Source organism: Geotrypetes seraphini, chromosome 2 (genome assembly GCF_902459505.1).
Source record: "Geotrypetes seraphini chromosome 2, aGeoSer1.1, whole genome shotgun sequence".
NCBI lineage: Eukaryota > Metazoa > Chordata > Amphibia > Gymnophiona > Dermophiidae > Geotrypetes > Geotrypetes seraphini.
The window spans coordinates 304,402,771-304,422,459 of record NC_047085.1 but is presented as its reverse complement, the minus strand read 5'-3'; the positions used below and the strand labels follow the sequence as shown (position 1 = coordinate 304,422,459).

At 44.9% G+C, this 19,689-nt stretch overlaps 1 protein-coding gene across 1 annotated transcript in view; it reads right to left on the bottom strand.

The window, feature by feature from the left end:
- The window catches only part of TRIOBP (TRIO and F-actin binding protein), a 287,725-nt gene that overhangs the window by 131,476 nt on the left and 136,560 nt on the right, over window positions 1-19,689 (bottom strand). The window contains exon 13 of the mRNA XM_033929925.1: window positions 9,884-9,979. Within this exon, the coding sequence (XP_033785816.1) occupies window positions 9,884-9,979 (96 nt within the window). The remainder of the gene's footprint in view (window positions 1-9,883; window positions 9,980-19,689) is intronic.

The following is a 19,689-nucleotide window of genomic DNA, read 5'->3' as shown; positions in this document are numbered from 1 at the left end:
CTAGTTGCAAGCTGTAGTAGCAGACCCACATTTCACAGTATTCCATCATGACAAGGTGGTCCTCTGTACTCATCCTAAATTCTTAACTAAAGTGGTTTCAGAATTTCATCTCAACCAATCAATTGTACTTCCAGTGTTTTTTCCAAAGCCTCATTCTCATACTGGAGAAACAGCTCTTCATACTCTGGACTGTAAGCGTGCTTTGGCTTTCCACTTGCAACGCACTCAACCATATAGATCTGCTCCTCAACTTTTTGTCTCCTTAGATCCAAACAAGTTGGGACACCCGATTTCCAAGCACACCATCTCCAACTGGTTAACAGCTTGCATCTCTTTCTGCTATACTCAGGCTGGACTGCATCTACAGTCGAGTCACAGCCCACAAAGTCAAAGCCATGGTGGCATCAGTAGGTTTCCATAGATCTACTCCTATTGAGGAAATCTGCAAAGCTGCCACTTGGTCCTCGATTCATACATTTACCTCTCATTATTGTCTGGATACTTTTTCTAGACGGGATGGCCATTTTGGCTAGGCAGCGTTACAAAATTTATTCTCCTAAATTGCCAACTCTCCCTCCATCCCATACTAGTTAGCTTGGAGGTCACCCACATGTTGAGAATAGGCTGCCTGCTTCTCCTGGGATAAAGCACAGTTACTTACCATAACAGGTGTTATCCAGGGACAACAGGCAGCTATTCTTACAACCCACCCACCTCCCCGGGTTGGCTTCTCTGCTAGCTATCTGAACTGAGGAGACATGCGCCCTTGTGTGGGCGGGAAGGCACTCGCGCATGCGCAATGCGGCAGTTGAGAACTTTCTAAGTTCTGCAAGCAAATCAGCTTGCAAAGTTGTCCGCATCCGGGCTCCGTGGATGATGTCACCCACATGTTGAGAATAGCTGCCTGCTGTCCCTGGATAACACCTGTTACGGTAAGTAAATGTGCTTTTTGAGCTATTAAATCCCTACTCTCCCAACCGAATCCTCCAATCAAAATATAATCCTTTCCTCTTGGGAGACTACTCAAGGTCCTGTCTCAGTTTCTCCAAAGAATAAGCAATACTGATATCTCCAAATAATTTAACAATGAGGAACACATATGCACTGATAAAAGTACTCAAATAAGACCCCCCAGAGCTTCAAAAAATGATTTTTGGAATTTAAACTTGTAGTGTCCACAGAAAGTCTCTCTTTGTGCAACAGTTCATGTATTTGTATACATCATTGCCATAAAGTTGGAGGAGAGTCCTTTATCAACTTTAACAAAATGCAACATTTAAACATTAGATAGGCTTTACAGAGAAATATGGAAGATACCTGGAGGGCCTTTACAATATCATCTGTTATATCCAACAGACTTTGTCAGGGTGTAACTGTAAATGTTCAGCCATACACATGACCTAAATGTAACCATATAGTGTTCCAAAAGTCTTGGATTATTGGAGATTCCCATATTCAATGTTTCAAGGGGCCCTCTGCTTCCTCACATTTAAGACAATATCCGTCAATGGGGTCTCAAACTTGCGGCCCACAGTCTTGTACCCAATCTCGCACTCTGGGCAGGAAGAGAGGCGTCGGTGTCAGTTGACTTGCAACTTCCTGCTGCCATCGCATATGCCAGGACTCCTGCCTTTGCGTATCCAGCAGATATACAAAGGCAGGAGTCCCAGCATACATGATGGCTGCAGGAAGTTGCAAGTTAGCTGACGCTGGAGCCTCTCTTCTTTCCCATTGTGCGAGCTCGCGTACAAGACTGCGGCTGCAAAATACAGGTATTACTGGACAGGAGGGGAGGAAGGAAGGGAGAAAGGGGTACTGCTGCCAAGGGGAGCAGGGAATGGAGAAGAGGTACTTCTGGACAGGGGGAATGGAGAAGGGGTACCGCTGGACAGGGGGAGCAGGGAAGGGAGAAGGGGTACTGCTGGACAAGGGGGAGGTAAAAGGAAGGGAGAAGAGGTGCTGCTGGACCTGGCAGAAAGGGAGGCAAAAGAAAGATGCTACACACTGGAGGGGAGGGTGGAAGGGTGAGATGGTGCATGGGGAAGAGCATGTTGTGTTGGGGGTGGGAAAGAGAGTTGCCACTGAGGGAAGAGGCAAGGACAGAAAGAGAAAGCGTGCAGGAAGCAGAAAGTGTTGGACTCATGGAGAGGGCATGATGGATGGAGAGGACAGAAAGAAGGGAAGGAGAAATGTTTTGGGGAAGGGGGAGAGTTTAGAGAGTGAAAAGTTGGACTCATGGAGAGAGAGAGCAATGTTGTTTGGTTGAAGGAAGGAGGACCAGAGGATAAGCATGCAGGAGGAAAAGAGAAAAAAAAGTTGGACTGATGAAAAGGAGGGAGAAATGTTGGACTGGGAGGGGGCTGAGAAAGAAGGAAAGGAAGGAAGATGGATTGCAGGGGGCAGAAAGGAGGAAGGGAAAGAGAAAGAGAAATGTTACACTGGGGGAGAAGGAAGGAAGGAAGGAGAGAGATGTCAGACCATGGAAATAGGGAGGGAAGGAGAGAGAGATAGGAAGGGAAGGAAGCGTAGATTTTGAGAAAAATGGAAAAATTGAATGTTAAGTTAATGCCAAAGATGGATGCAAGTTTGATTCAAACAGACCGGGGATTTTAAATTACAGTCCACTTGAGGGGGCAATACTTTCAAAATAGAACAAAACACAAAAGACCCCCCCCCCATCAATACTGGGCAAGTTTCTCAAATAATATCATCATATAACATTTAAAGGCTTTTAAATATTCTCATAAGCTCTTCAGTAAGGCGCTACAGCAGCGGTACAATGTCGCTGGAAAGGTGCTTGAATTTTAATCATAACACATTGCATGGAACAAGGATTCTTGCTTCTACTGGAGTGACAAAAGCTGTTTAACAGTTGACCACTTATCTGAAAAGGTCAGTTCAAGGCTCCAACACAGTCTGTGTTTTGCTAAGCTACATCAGGAAGCCGGAAGGATAAGCTTTTTGTATTGATTTTATTTGCAGTGTGCAGTGCCTGAGTCCTTTGGTCTACACACTTGATGTTGAAAAAAGACACGTCTGAATACATTATATTAGAGATTTCTATTCCACCATTGCCTTACGGTTCAAGGCGGATTACAAAAGAATTACAATAAAGGTACTACATGAAGAAGATATCTGGTAATTTCTAGAGGAGATACGGAGTAGATGAGGTTGCTTTGGGGAATCGGGAAGCTATTAGGGAGTGATATTGGGAAGTGGGAAGAGTCTTGTGGAATTAAGTTGTTTGCAGGAATTTCTTGAAGAGTAAAAGGCAGAATAGAAGACCTGATTAACATAACATAACATTCTATTTCAAACGAGGGTAAAATAGTAACATAGTAGATGACGGCAGATAAAGACCTGAATGGCCCATCTAGTCTGCCCAACCTGATTCAATCTAAAAATTTGTTGGTATTGTGTTTGTGGAGATGTATGGAACTTAGCTCACTGTAAGTATTTGGAGTTTTGATTATGTGTGCATTGTTTTTTTTTGGGATCTTGCCAGGTACTTGTGACCTAGATTGGCCACTATTATAAACAGGGTTCTGGACTTGATGGACCTTTGGTCTATCCCAGTACGGCAACTCTTATGTTCGTGTGAGTTATTTCAGCTTTTTACAGTACAACACGACTGCCTCTTTACAATGCCACTTTATTATTTGTTGGTTTTGCTGATTACCTATTTGTGTTAAGATTTTTTTGTTGAATTTTTTTTGTTGTTGTGATGTTTTCTCTGTACTAGATGTGCTTGCACAAGTTCAGTACTATGAGATGGCCATGAAAGCCAGTTCCACAGGTAAAATAGTGTTTTATGTTTATTAAAAACTTTATATACGCATAACGGCCTAAAAGGATCCAAGCGGTTTACAATGTGTAATTTGCATTCATCAAGAAAACAACTCCATTTAAAAATAGGAGAGGAAAGATTAAAAACAAAAGTTACTTTTATTCTTCATAAATATTATAACAGACATCTCAATAATAACAATTCTAACGGCAAACCAATAAAACACTCAGATCTCAATGAATCATAATTTATACATGCAGCTAAAAATTCTCCATTACAAAATTAATCATTACATAAACACATCAGACCTTTTCTCAAGGTGAGTTACATTCAGATGCATTAGGTATTTCTCTGTCTCCAGAGGGCTTATAATGGAAACAACAGAAGGTTAAGTGACCTGCCCAAGTCACAAGAATCCACAGTGGGATGGAAGAAAAATAGCTGACAGAGTAAAACGGGGAGACAAGACATTTTTTTGATATATTAGTGATAGGAAGAACTGCAAAAGTGGCATTGTGAGACTCAAAGGTAAAGGGGGGAAATATGTAGAAGCTAATAAAGAAAAGGCCGAATCGCTTAACAAATATTTCGGTTCTGTTCACAGCTGAAGCGTTGGGAGCAGGACCACAGAAGACAAACGTGAATAGGGATGGAGGAGTAATAGACCATGATCGATTTTCAGAGGGTTGTGTTCATGAGGAGCTAGCTAAAATAAAGATAGATAAAGCAATGGGGCCGGATGGTGTACATCCGAGGGTGCTGAAGGAACTTAGGGAACTTATGGTAGCTCCGCTGACTGACCTTTTAATGAGTCTCTAGAGTTGAGAGTGGTACCGGAGGACTGGAGAAGGGCAGATGTGGTCCCTCTACACAAAAGTGGAAGTAAGGAAGAAGTAGGGAATTACAGGCCGGTAAATCTGACTTCTGTGGTAAGCAAATTAATGGATACGCTTTTAAAACAGAGAATAGGCAAGCTTCTGGAATTCTGTGGATTACAGGACTGGAGGCAACATGGATTCACTAGAGGTAGGTCTTGTCAGACAAATCTGATCAATTTCTTTGACTGGGTGACCAGAGATTTGGATAGAGGATGTGCATTAGATGTGGTGTATTTAGATTTTAGCAAAGCCTTTGACAGTGTTCCACACAAATGTCTAATAAATAAACTGAGTGCCCTTGGGATGGGTCCCAAAGTGACGGACTGGGTCAGGAACTGATTGAGTGGAAGGCAACAGAGGGTAGTGATCAATGGAGATTGCTCTGAGGAAAGGGATGTGTGCCTCAAGGTTCTATTCTTGGGCCTGTTCTTTTTAACATTTTTATAAAAAATATTGCTGAAGGGTTGTCGGGTAAGAGTTGCCTCTTTGTGGATGATATCAAAATCTGCAATAGAGCAAACATGCCAGATGGTGTGAATAACATGAAGCAAGACCTGGTGAAGCTTGAAGAATGGTCTGAAATTTGGCAGCTAAAATTTAATGCTAAGAAATGCAAGGTCATGCATTTGGGCTGCAAAAATCAGAGGGAACGGTACAGTTTAGGGTGTGAAGAAATTATATGCATGACGGAAGAGCGGGACTTGAGTGTGATTGTATCTGATCATCTTAAGGTGGCCAAAGAGGTTGAAAAGGTGACGGCGAAAGCTAGAAGGATGCTAGGTGCATAGGGAGATGTATGGCTAGTAGGAAAAAGGAGGTATTGATGCCTCTGTATAAGACTCTGGTGAGACCTCATTTAGAATATTGTGTACAATTCTGGAGGCCAAACCTTCAAAAAGTTATAAAAAGGATGGAGTCAGTCCAGAGGAAGGCTACTAAAATGATGTGTGGTCTTCGTGATAAGGTGTATGGGGACAGACTTAAAGATCTGTATACTTTGGAGGAAAGGCGGGAGCAGGGCCGGATTAAAGGGTAGGGCCAGTAGGCATGTGCCTTGGGCACGAGGAGGTCAGAGGGGCCCGATGAGCTGGGCACCCGCATGTTTCCCTCCCTCCTTCCTTCCTTCTCCCTCTTGTGCAGCAGCTGCCATTATGCTTTCCTGTCTTCACTGCCCTTCCCCCCAACCCGGTCGAATAGCAGTGGCTCTCTCTTCCCAGCCTCCAGACTTACAGTGGCTTCCTCCCCTCCCCTCCCAGCAGCTCTCAGTATTCTAACTTGCTTGAAGCAATGCCAGTAGCGTCAGAGCAGCAACTTACTTAGGCAGCCTTGGGGCTTTTGCTGAGTCACGGCCCGCCTCTGATGATGCAACTTCCTCTTTCCTCATAGGCGGACATGAACCATCAAAGGACCCAAGGCAGCCAAAGTGAATCATTGTGCTGATGCTACTGACACTGCTGCAGGCAAGTTAAAACATTGAGCTGCTGCTGCTGCTGCTAGTCCAGGTAAGGGAAGGTGCTGTTGCCACTGGTTGGAGATGGAGAGAGGAGCTGTTGCTGGTAGGGCGAACAGGGGAAGGAGAGCAAGAGCTGGTTAGGGGGAAAGGAGAGCTGCTTTTGCTGGTTGGGGTAGGATTGAGAGGTGCCACACTGTACTGGAAATGGAGGATGATGAAGGGGGAGCTGCTGATGTTAGGAGTGGAAGGAAAAGGGGGAGCAAGAGCTGGTTGGGGGGGTGGGTGGAAATGGGGGGCACTGCTTCTGCTGGTCAGGGGAGTTGCCACACTGGACATGGAGGATGGTGAAGGGGGAGTTGCTGCTGGACAGAGGAAAAGAAAGGGAAAGCTGCTGCTGGACCTGGAGGGAGGGAGGAGAGAATCTGCTGGACTGTGGGGAGGGCAGTGGAGAAGGTGGCAGAGAGAGTGAATTGGGAGAGATGCTAACAACAGGGGAAGAGAGAGGAAAGCATATAAGCCACAGGGTGGGGGGTGGGGGCTGCGGACAGAAAAGAATAGAGAGATGATGCCCAGAGAAGAGATATTGTGCATAGAGGATAGGGACAGACACAGAGGGAGAATGCTGGATGGAAAGGGGATGGGGACACAGAAGGGCAATAATAATCACACGGGTACAAAGGGACAAGACACAGAGGGTAGATGCTAGGCAGGATAGATAGAGATGCAGAGGGAAGATATACATTGGAATGATGTGTAGGAAATTTAGAAGTCACTTCACTGGATACAGGATAGAACATCAAATGTACTAATTAAATATTCATGCAAGGAAAAAAAAAAGACGTGTCTGTTTGTTCACAGGAAACATATAGGGCTCCTTTTGCTAAGCTGTGCCAGTGGTTTTAGCGTGTACAATACCATGTGCGCTCGACGCTAACGCCTCCATAGTGCTGGCGTTAGTTTTTCTGCATAGCGCGGGGGTTAGCACATGCTATTCTTCAGCGTGTGCTAAAAACGCTACCGCAGCTTAGTAAAAGGAGCCCATAGGAGTAGTACACTTTTGTATACGTATGAAAAGGATTCAGAATTAAAGTCCTGGGCAAGTAGGTGGGAAGGGGGATTTGTGCAGAGATGTTTGGGGGTTGCATAGAAGAAAAACTACTCTGGCACTGGTATGGTAATCTTTGTTGTTTGTTTTGAATTTTAAAATAAAAGAAAAAAAGAAATACAAGTGGAAATAAAGAAATAAGAAAACAGGTAAATAAATGGGGTTGGTTCAGGGGCCCAGTGTACTTGTGTGCCTAGGGGCCCTCGAAGAATTAATCCTGCCCTGGGCAGGAGAGGGGAGATATGATAGAGACGTTTAAATACCTACGTAATATAAATGTGCATGAGTTGAGTCTCTTTCATTTGAAAGGAAACTCTGCAATGAGAGGGCATAGGATAAAGTTAAGAGGTGATAGGCTCCAGAGTAATATAAGGAAATACTTTTTTATGGAAAGGGTGGTAGATGCGTGGAACAGTCTCCCAGAAGAGGTGGTGGAAACAGAGACTGTGGGCCTCTTCTATCAAACTATGCTAGCAGTTTTTAGTGCAGAGAGCTGCGCTGAATGGCCCGCGTTGCTCCCGACGCTCATAGGAACTCTATGAGTGTCGGGAGCAGCACAGGCCATTCAGCACAGCTCACCGTGCTACAAACAGCTAGCGCAGTTTGATAGAAGAGGCCCTGTGTCTGAATTCAAGAGGGCCTGGGATAGGCATGAGAGATCTCTCAGAAAAAGAAAGAGATAATTGTTACTGTGGATGGGCAGACTAGATGGGCCATTTGGCCTTTATCTGCCATCATGTTTCTATGTTTCTAACCTTAGCTTCCCTAGTTCTCAGCCTATTGCTTTGACCACAGAAATGTCCTATCTAAAATTTGTCCACTATATGTGTGGATACAAGGATGCCTGTTGTTCCACAGTATATACACTTCCCAGTTGAGGAACAGAATAACGTACGTAGTTTTGAATTTTCAAAACCATACCTGTTTTGGTCAGAAAAAAGTACCAGCAGAAAAAAAGGAAGCAGAAATCCCACTGGGCATTTTTTCTGGGGCCAGTTTTCAAAGGTTAAATATGTGCACACTTTTACTTTGAAAATTGTTACAAAGGCCGCTATTAGAATTTACCTATGGACTTTGCAGCACTGCAACAGTATGAAAATTTCCCCCACTATAAACATGCAATGAAGCTGCTTGTATTCGAGTATATACCATATATACTTGACTACAAGTCAAGAAATTTTGGGGAAAAAAAGTCCTGGGGAAAAAAGGATCAACTGATTTATGGGATTCTACCTGGGATAGCACTTTTCTCTCCCTCCCTCCCACCTCTGGTGGAAAACTGTTACCTCACTTCCTGTCCCTTGCCAGCCTTGGAATCCCCACGGCTGGTACCTGCAAAAAGTATCTTGAGCTGCAAGCAGCCTGCCTTGGAGCACTCTCTATGATTCCTCCCCCACCCCCTTGCCAAACAGGAAGTTTTGAGGGGGGATTCCTTGGTAGGATTACCATCAAGGAGGATGTCTGCTCTCTGAACCGGAGAGAGAAAATGGCTTTGCTTACAAAAACTAGGGGACATTCAATGAAGTCACATGGAAATACCTTTAAAAGAAATAGGAGGAAATATTTTTTCATTCATTAAATAATTAAGCTCTGAAATTCATTGTCAGAGGATGTGGTTTCAGTGGTTAGCTTAACTGGGTTTTAGACAAGTACCTGGAGGAAATGTCCATAGTCTGCTATGTTTGCCTTGGGATGGGTAACTTGGAATGTTGCTACTATTTGGGTTTCTGCCAAGTACTTGTGACCTTGATTGGCCACTGTTGGAAACAGGAAACTAGGCTAGATGGACCATTGGTCTGACCCAGTATGGCATATTCTTATGAATGCTTGCCGTCGGGGGGGGACCATCATGGGTTGTTTGCGGGGAAGGGGATGGAAAGCCATGCTGTGGGAAAGCTTTCATGTGCACTTTCTAAAATTGCTGCTACCTCTGGATGGGGGGGATAGGGGATGGGCATGCAGCCCTGCTCTTCTTTTACATAAGGCTCTATGTTTAGCAGAACCTCTTGTAAAATACTGTGAAAATTCCTCACCTCCAGACTTGGGCATGTAAATTCTCTTTTCCAGGTCCCATCTAAAATCTGCCTCCATTTGTGTGTATTCTATATATGACAATTATATGTATGTGTGTGAGTATATACACACATACATATGTATGTATTATATGTATGTGTGTGGGCATTGAAATATATGATATTGCATAGATAACAAATCCCAATAAACTTGAAACTTGAGCATACTCTCCTCACAAAAAAAACAACTATCAACATTCCCATTGACTACTGTCATTGATGGTTCTGGTTCAAAATGACAGCCATGACCTCTAGCAGTACTTGCAGGAGAAGGTTAAATGCTCGGGGAGTGGGGGGGGGGGCTTTGAGAGGGTATATGATTGGGGGGAAGGGTTCTAGGAACTGCAATTAAAATGCAATTCATGTTGATTAAAAAATTATATCATTTAATCATTATTAAAATTTTTGATCAAACTACTATAGTGTCGATGAGTAGACTATTGTCATTTCTGTGCCATATTGTCCCCTAAAACTAAGTGACTATTAAATTACCCCATATACCCCATATATCTAAATGTGCATGTGTGCATTTATGTTAACATACATGCAATGAGACAGGTTAGAGAGAGGCGGATGTTTATTTCATACCTGTTGCAGGTGCATTTTTTCTGATTTGTTCAGTGGCCATGCAGTGCTCTCTCTGGTTTTCCAGGTGGCAGGTGCATGCTTCAAGACATCATCAACCTGCAACAAATCCCATGGAATATAACTATGGCTTTGCTCTGATTGCTCGTCTCTGGCTGTGTTCTGGCTAATGTCATGAAAAAGGCTGCTGCTCATAGTATGCTAGACTGATGTCACCATAGCTGGTACCACAAGTGGCATTCCCAGCAGAAAATCTATGGCAGAGGGAACAGAGAGCTCTCTGTCAGGGCCAGCGCATGGCTTCATGAGTACTGGAAAAGACAAAGGAACGTCCATAGAGGGGCTATGAGGAATGGAGAAAAGGCCAGCAGGGACGAGAGCAATTATCTCATGCAAGCTTTTCCTCTACACAGCCACTATAAAACCGTCAAAAGTACAATGGATCTATACATAATGGAACTGCTACCGGTATTCTATACGTTAAGGCTGTTCATCATTGGAAAAGGGAGAATTACAGTTTTCTGACAAAATTTAGCTATTGATTGCAAGGTAAAATCTCAAGATATTATTATTTTTTGTTTATTTTCTTGACACTGTCTGTAATATATTAATTTAAAAATAAGGAAAAAAACCCCAATCTAACCCACATCACGGGAAAAGAAACAGGATACAAGCAAAAGAAATCAATTAACAATCAGAACATAATAGTCATTTATTCCTGGTTATCCATAAAGGCAATCTCCACTATTAATCCCTACTCTGATCACTTTAATTTCCTTCTCTAATCAGAGTTTTTCAAACTGATCTGGCTCAAAGAAGACATCAAGCTCCATCTCTGCAGTATTCAAATCCAGATTCAAAGCCCATTTCAATGAAGATACAGTAAAACCTTGGTTTGCGAGCATAATTCATTCCAGAAGCATGCTTGTAATCCAAAGCACTCGTATATAAAAGCAAATTTCCCCATAGGAAATAATGGAAACTCAGACGGTTCATTCCACAACCCAAAAACTGTAATACAAAATACTTTACATACTTGTATTGCAAGACCTCGCTCATTTAGAACAGTCACTACACTCCTGTAGCGTCAGAGAGAGAAGAATCATCGGCTCAGTTGTGATGTGTGTATACTGTAAGTACTTGTATTGCAAGACATTGCTTATATATCAAGTTATAATTTAATAAAATGTTTTGCTTGTCTTGCAAACACTTGCAAACTAAGTTACTTGCTATCCAAGGTTTTACTGTATTTTCAATTCCAAACTGCAACCCACCTGCCAAGCACCAATATCTGTCTTACCATTCCCTCTGTAATTCCCCCACATGAGCACAGTGTATTGATGCACCTTCTTGTCCAGGTTGTCTGTCAACTAGATTGTAAGCTCTTTTGAGCAGGGACTATCTCTTCTATGTTATGATGTATAACACTGCATGCAAACCAGAAACAAAGAAAACTGCACAGGCTAAGTTTTTCGTCTGCGGTTTTATCTGATACCTTATCCACCTGGGACCCCTGATGAAGGCGTGTTTACCAAAACATGGACCGTGTCAGGTCCTTTGGTTTGGTTCAAGGTGGTAACATTAACCGCATTCTTGATTTTGTTTTAATAAATTTAGCCTGCATCTTTGTACAGCTGTCTGCAGCTTTCTTTGTTTCTGGTTTGTGCTATACGCACTGCAAACCGTTTTCTCCCTTTGTTGTTTGCTTAACACTGCATGCAAGGCAATCTGCTGACTGAGGCGAGAGATGAGTTGGCGCACCTCCCCCCCCAAGGGCTGCCCCAACTATTAGGCAAGACTGGCCAGCTGCCTATAGCAGCAGCTTCTTAGAGGGTAGTCGCTTCAGTAACAGAGTAAATGATAGAAGAGCCTCCTTGTAAGCCCAGGTCACCCATGTTTAAAGCAAAACAATGGATCCTGTCAGACAAACTCAAAGAACCATGTTTCTCGCCACACATACTTTTCAGCAAAAACACAAAGGAGACAGATGATGCTCAAACAACAAGGAGCAAAATGAGAAAGAAAGCTCAGTTTAACACGCCATAATAAAATTAGTTATATGAGAGCTGATATTCCACTTCTCTACAATATGCAAATCAGAACTATAACATTTCTCTTTGGAGGTTAGCATACAAAAAAAAAAATCCCGATTTTCATGTCATCTGAGCAATAGCAACACAAAGCTCTCCACTACCAGGCACTTTGTGAAATACAAAACCTGAAAAGGGGCCCCATATTTTTGTACTGCATACAGTACAAAGACATCTGCAATTAATATTTCCCAAAACTGATATGTTTCAATTAATAAATTCCAAATAATACACTTTATTCTACCTTAATATTGTGCAAAATATAAAGATAGCAGATGAAAATTTGAAAAACCTGAGAGATAGAAATCATCACTTTACAAATTAACAAATAGACATAAAACAAATAATGGGAAATATGAAAATACAATTTTATTGCATTAATCCATTTTCAATTAGCTTTCAGAGGCCAAATCCTCCTCCTTCAGGTCAGTACTGTATATTGCTATTTAGGTATCCTGTCCTGACCTGAGGAAGGGGGGTTAGTCCAATAAAAAGATTGCCTTATTTCCATTTCCTAAACTTTTATCAGTATAGCTACAAAACTACTTTATTCTAAAGCAACAACAAAAAAAATTTCTACCTTTTGTTGTTTCTGCTTTAATCATCTTCTTTTCATACAGCATCTGTCCTCTCTCTGTCTCTTCCATCCACTTTACATCCTCTCTTTCTGCCCCTACCATTCAATGTCCATCCTCTCTGCCCCTTCCATCCACCATCTGCTCTCTCTTCCATATGGCATCTTCTCTCTTTCTATGCCTCTTCCATAAACTGTCTATCCTGTGCCCCTTCTGTCCTTTGTACATGATTCATTTCATCTTACCCCCTCTCCTTTTTTCTCTGTCTCCACCCCCTCCCCTATGCTATGGCAACACTCTTCTCCATTCCTTCCTTCATTCCCATTCCACCTCAAGGTATGGCATCTCTGTCTCCTTTCCTTCTCTCCCTCCTCTAATGCCCTGGTATCTCTCTCCTCTCCTTCCCTTCCTTCTCTCCCTCCCCCTCCATTATCGGGCATCTCCTCTCCTTCCTTTCCATTGGTTGGGCATCTCTGTCTCCTTCCTTTCTCTTGATCTGGCATCTCTGTCTCCTTCCCTTCCCTCCTCCCATGTCTGGCATCTCTCCCTCCCCCTCCATGGTCTGAAATCTCCTTTCTTCCCTCCCTTCCCCATTATCTGGCATCTCTCTTTCTTCTTCTCTCCCTTCCTTCCCTCCCTCCCTCTCTCACCCTAATTGGGTGCAGCATTTCTCTCCCCCTCCCCTCTACTTCCCTCTCTCTTTCTTTGTCCCCCCCCTCCCACACACACACACACTCCATCAGCAGCACAATCTTCACAACTTGTGGCTTTTGCTGGCTTTGGGCCTTCCTCTGCCAGGCAGGACCTGGCAGAAAGGAAGGCAGCAGAGCAATGAATTGTGAACGCTGCCACTGCCAGAAGAAGATCATGATGCTGAACCTCGGAGCACCCCCTTATGGGCTGCACCCTGGACAAACTGCTCCCCGCTCGCCTGCCCCTCAGTAGCCCACTGCCCCGGAGTCAATATCAGGCACTGTTGAGGGAGAGGCATCTTGAGGGAGCCTACCTGCTGGTCGGCTCTCTCTGCCATTCCCCTTCCCAGCAGCTAATCTTTTCACCCTCTCCCCTCCGATTGGCATTTTTTTCCATTCCACCACCACCACCACCTGCGCATCTACCTTTATATTTATCAGGGGTGGCAGTGATGCACAGAGTGGCCCTGCTGACTCCAGTTTTTCTCTGCACTGCAGCCTGCCCCAGTGGAAACAGGAAGTTGTTAGAGAGGGCAGGCCACAGTGGAGAGAAGCACCGGGGTCAGCAGGGCTGCTCTGAATCACTGTTGCCATTGACAAATCTAAAGGTAGATGCGGGGGGGGGAGAAGTAAAAAAAATGCTGATCGGGGGTGGGGAGAGGATGAAACGATTACGGTAGATGTTGGGAAGGGGAGTGGCATAGAGAGCTAACCAGCAGGTATGCTGGCTAGCAGCAAGATGCCGCTTCTTCAAGAGTACCACCTGAGGCTGCCACCTCAGTTGGCCTCGTTATAGGGCCGCCCCTGACTGTGTATGTGTAGTAGTGCTGTAGAAATGATTAGTAGTAGTAGTAGTAGTAGTAACTCCTATCAGGAAAATTAACAAACATATGGATGGGAATTTCAGAGAAAAGTAGCTCCAAGAGATAATACTCTAGTCTTAAACTGCAAAAATTATTTTTGTCTAACTTGTGTAGCTCTTGAAACATCAGGAAAAAATTGAAGCTTCCCACCGCAAAATATGAAATCTTTTTTCGTAAAGTAATATGATATTGTTATTTACTGCCATGTTCACATTTTGTTATATATTTATTTTACTTATTATTTATTTACTGCCTTTTTGAAGTTCACTCAATGTAGTGTACAGCAAGAATAAGTCAAAGATAAGCAATATACAATTAAAGCAGTAAATATTTTCAAATATATTCCGCGAGAGCCACCATACTCACATTACCCCTCTCAAGTCACGTCATTGATTCTCCATCCATTATCAAATACAGTTCAAACTCCTCTTACTGACCTACAAGTGCATTCACTCTGCTGCCCCTCGATATCTCTCCTCACTTATCTCCCCTATTCTCCAACCATGAACTCTGTTCATCAGGCAAGTCCCTCTCATCCGTACCTTTCTCCTGCACTGCCAACTCCAGACTCCATCCCTTCTATCTTGCTGTGCCATATGCCTGGAACAGACTGCCTGAATCATTACGTGAGGCTCTGTCTCTAGCCGTATTCAAATTCAAACTAAAAGCCCACTTTTTCGAGGCTGCATTCAACTCCTAACTCCCACTCGCCCTAAGATACTCTCATACAGTGGTGTACCAAGGGCGAGGGGGGGGACTGCCCCGGATGCAAGCCATGAGGAGGGGGGGTAATCCCAGCCTTGGAGTCATGGTCCTGCCCCAAGACTCTGGGTGGTCCCCGTGGCCCAGCATGTTCTTACCCTTCTCTCCTGTCCAGTCCGATATCGGTTTAACTTCCGTCAAGCTGAAAAAACTGCTGGCCTCAGCAGTGGTTCAATGACGTTGCCCACGGCTCCCCTTCTGCTTTCCATCTGCTGCGGTCCACCCGGGCAGAAAAGGAAGTTTCATCATTGGAGAAAGACCAAGCAGACGCGGAAAGTAGGAGGGGGAGTAGCGGGCAACGTTGCTGAATCACTGCCAAGGCCTGCAGTTTTTTCAGCTTGATGGACCGGACAGGAGAGAAGGGTGAGAACATGCGGGGCTTGGACTAACTGGGTTTTTTAAAAGTACAAAGCAGGGTGGCGTGGGGCGAGGCGGGAGTATTAATTAAGAAGTGCCAGATTGGGCATGGGGGGATGGGGAGAGCTTATGGGGTAGCAATAGAGAAATGCTGGACCGAGGGGATGGAGAGGGAAAAAAGAAAGATACCAGACCTCTGGGGCAGGGAAGGGAAGGGAAGGGGAGGACAGAAATGCCAGACCAAGGTAGGCAATAGGAGGAGGAAAGAGAAGGAGAGAAGAGTTGATACTAAACCACAGAAAGGGAGAAAAGGAAGGACAACAAAGGGGGTATTCTATTTTTAGCTTAATGTTTGAAATATGTTGGTTTTGAGAATTTACATCTGCTGTCTATATATTTGTTTCTATTTCTCTGATGTTGTTCTACATGCATGCAGAATCTGACATTAGGGTTTTGTTTGTGTATATTAGGACTTTTAATTAGTGGTCCTGTATTTGCATAGGGTTGATCTGTGTCCTGCATGTGTGATCAAGGCCAGATGTTCTGGTAGGAATGAATGACGAGAAACCTTATTGATGTCATGGCCCAAAATAGGAACATATTTGCCGGCTCTCCTTCACCCCTTTTGGACTCAAAATGACCCTCACTTTATGGAAGCAGGGAGGAGAAAGGGGGCAAAGGTAGGCTTTTTTTATCATCAGCTGCAGCGATATTTGCTCCGACATTCATAGGAATTCTATGAGCTTCAAAGCTATTACGCAGTGGCCAGTGCTAAAAACCGCGCTACGATTTTGTAAAAAGATGGGGGAGGGGTGAAGGTGTTTTCTGTGTTCTGTGTGCACGAAAGACATGGTTCTCTGTTAGCATTGACTATACAGGATCAATCCGTACTAGTCTGGTTTGTTTAGTTTTACAATGGGTGTATTGATGTTCTACTGCTCACTGTAGTATGTAAGATGTTGCCTTTTCCTAGGCACACTCTTGTGCGATATGTGGATTGTTACTAAAAATCATGTTTTTCATATAGATGAGGGGAGTGTCAAAAAAATGATGGGCCCCAGGTGTCACATAGGCTAGGTATACCATTGCTCTCGTATGTCCATCTTATCATTCTCTCTGCTAGAAACTTCCCAACCCCCTATATGTTCTGTTTGTCTGTCCAAATTAGACTGTACACCCTTCTGAGCAGGGACCATCTATGACATGTTAAATGTACAGCTCTGCATATGCCTTTCAGCACTACAGGATTGATAGTATTAGTAGTGGTCAAATAATATGGATTGCCTAAAGTTAGGTACTGAGATGATACACACTGAGCATGAATTCTATTTTGTGTGCAATTGCCTTTATAGAATACGAGTGTAAGTCTACATTTACACAACTAACTTTAGGTGCAAGGGGGAAAGGGATTTGTATACTGCCTTTTTGTAGTTTTACAACCACACTCAAAGTGGTTTACACACAGGTAACATAGAAACATAAGAGTATGACGGCAGAAAAGGGCCGGCGGCCCAACAAGTCTGCCCACTCAAGAACCCTCCCTCCCTCGAGAATCCATCTTTTAAGCATTCCTCTGGAGCGACCCCACCTGTCTGTCCCATCGTCCCATCGATCAATTACCCGTTCGATGAAGAAGTATTTCCTGGTGTCCCCATGAAATCTTCCCCCCCCCCTGAGTTTTAGCGGATGCCCTCTTGTCGCCGTGGGACCCGTAAGAAAAAAGATTTCTTCCTCTACCTCAATGCGGCCCGTGATGTATTTGAATGTTTCTATCATGTCCCCCCTTTCTCTGCGCTCTTTGAGAGAATATAAGCGCAGCCTGCTCAAACGTTCTTCATATGGGAGATCTTTAAGTCCTGAGACCATCCTGGGGGCCATTCGCTGAATCGACTCCATTCTCTTCACATCCTTTTGATAATGTGGCCTCCAAAACTGAACACAGTACTCCAGGTGAGGTCTCACCATGGATCTGTATAACGGCAGTATAACTTCAGGCTTTCGGCTAATAAAGCTCCTTCTGATGCAACCCAGCATTTGTCCAGCCTTTGCTGAAGCTTTCTCCACCTGATTGGCAGCTTTCATATCTTCCCGGATGATTACTCCCAAGTCCCGTTCTGCTACAGTTCTTGTTAGGTTTTCATCATTCAGTGTGTATGTTCTGCATGGATTTCCACTACCAAGGTACATTACCTTACATTTTTTGGCATTAAAATTCAGTTGCCAAGTACTGGACCATTGTTCCAGTAAAAGTAGGTCCTGCTCCATAGTATCGGGCATGGTTGCACTGTCGGGTTCTGCTGTGCTGCCCACAACGTTGCATAGTTTAGCGTCATCAGCGAATAATGTAATTTTGCCTCGAAGTCCCTGAAGCAGATCCCTTACAAAGATATTAAATAGTATCAGGCCCAAGATCGAGCCCTGCGGCACTCCACTGGTCACTTCCGACGTTTTTGAGGGAATACCGTTTACCATCACCCTTTGAAGTAGAGGTCTGCACGGGAATGGGGATCGCGGGGATCCTGCGGGTTCCCCCCCTGGCCCACGGGACTCCCACGGGGATGCCCCCTGGCCCACGGGGATGCCCCCCTGACCCACGGGACTCCCACGGGGACGCCCCCTGGCCCACGGGACTCCCACGGGGATGAAAACAGCCTACCTAAATTCTGGCGATGTAGGCATGCAGCTTACAAGTTTGGCGTCGCAGCGGGAAATAGCCATGCTGAGCAGTGAGCTCAGCACGTACACAGATGAAAGCCTTGCTTGCTGATTGGTCCGGCGGCCCGCCCCGCCGTGCCGCCGGACCAATCAGCAAGCAAGACTTTCATCTGTGTACGTGCTGAGCTCACTGCTCAGCATGGCTATTTCCCGCTGCGACGCCGGACTTGTAAGCTGCATGCCTGCATTGCCAGAATTTAGGTAGGCTGTTTTCATCCCCGTGGGAGTCTCGTGCACTATGGCTCTAAGTCAGGGGTGCCCAACACGTCGATCGCGATCAACCGGTAGTTCAGGAAGGCAACGTGAGTCGATCGCAGAGCCCATCCCGGGCTCCGTGATAGACTCGTGTTGCCGTCCTGATCTACCGGGCCTATCAGCCTTCCTCTCCCCGATGTCAAAGACGCCGACGCAGGCATTAGGCTGTTTTTGTCATTTCGGGTGGGGGTGGCAGCAGCAGCAGCAGCAGCAGCCTGAAAAAGAAATCATCCTGGCCGGGGTCGGTGTCATGCTCCGGAGCTTCTACAGCCTTCCTATCTCCCTCTCCCTTCTACCTGCTTCCGGCCACACCCCCTGCTCCGCGGCTCTCTTCGGCAACTCAGCAGCAGCGATCGACACAAGCTTCTGACGTTGGGGCCTACCCTCTGCGAGTCCCGCTTGTTTCAACTTCCTTTTTCCACAAAGGACTCGTAGAGGGAAGGCCTCGATGTTGGCAGCTTGTCTTGATCACCGCTGCTGAAGAGTTGCTGAAGAGAGCCGCGGAGCAGGGGGGCATTGCCAGGTTAATGTAGAAGGGAGAGGGCCAGATGCAGGACTCGTGGGTGAGGGAGGAGAAGAGAGAGAGAAAGAAAGAGGGGAGGGAAACAAAAGGAAATATTTCATACTGGGCTGGGCCAGAGTGGAGGGAGGGTGGAAATATTCTGGCTACCGGGTGCAGTAACAAAGGAAAAGGGAGGAAAGCTGAAAATGGAGATAGTGACACAAAGAAGAGAAAGGGTAAGCAGGACCTACTGAATAAGGATAGAGATACAGAGGGAACATGAAGAGGAGGTGAAATAGAGACATAGAAGTAATGCTGAAAAAGTGGGGGGGGGGAGATAAAGACATTGAAAGGGCAAATGGTGAACATGGGGTAAAGACAAGGACAGAGACAAATGAAGATTCTGAAAAAGTGGTGAGATAGGGATATAGGTGAGGATAGGGATATAGGTGAGATGGACACAAAGAAGGGTGATGCTGGAAAATAGGTGGAATGGTAATTCTGACAAACACAGAAGGGAAATGCTGGATCAAGGAGAGATGGGGCTCAGGCTGGATGGAATGAGGAGAAATGCCTTGTTGGCCCGGAACTTTCTCTCCTACGTCAGAATTGACGTCAGGGAGCGGAATGCTGGTCAGCGCGACGCTTCTGCAGGGAAAGCTTGGGACAACGGTGGCTGGGGGCTATTCCCCGATGGCGGTGGCAGCAAACCGAGTGGCTTGGGGGAGGGCACGGAGAAAGAAAGAAAGGGGGCAGACAGGGAGACAGAAAGAAGGGGGAACAGGGAGACAGAAAGAAAAAGTTGGGGGAGAGAATGAGGTCTGGAGGAGAGGAAACATACAGGAGGCTGAAAGAAAGGAAGAAAGATTGGATGCACAGTCAAAAGAAGAAAGTGCAACCAGAGACTCATGAAATCACCAAACAGCAAAGGTAGGAAAAATGATTTTATTTTCAATTTAGTGATCAAAATGTGTCTATTTTGAGAATTTATATCTACT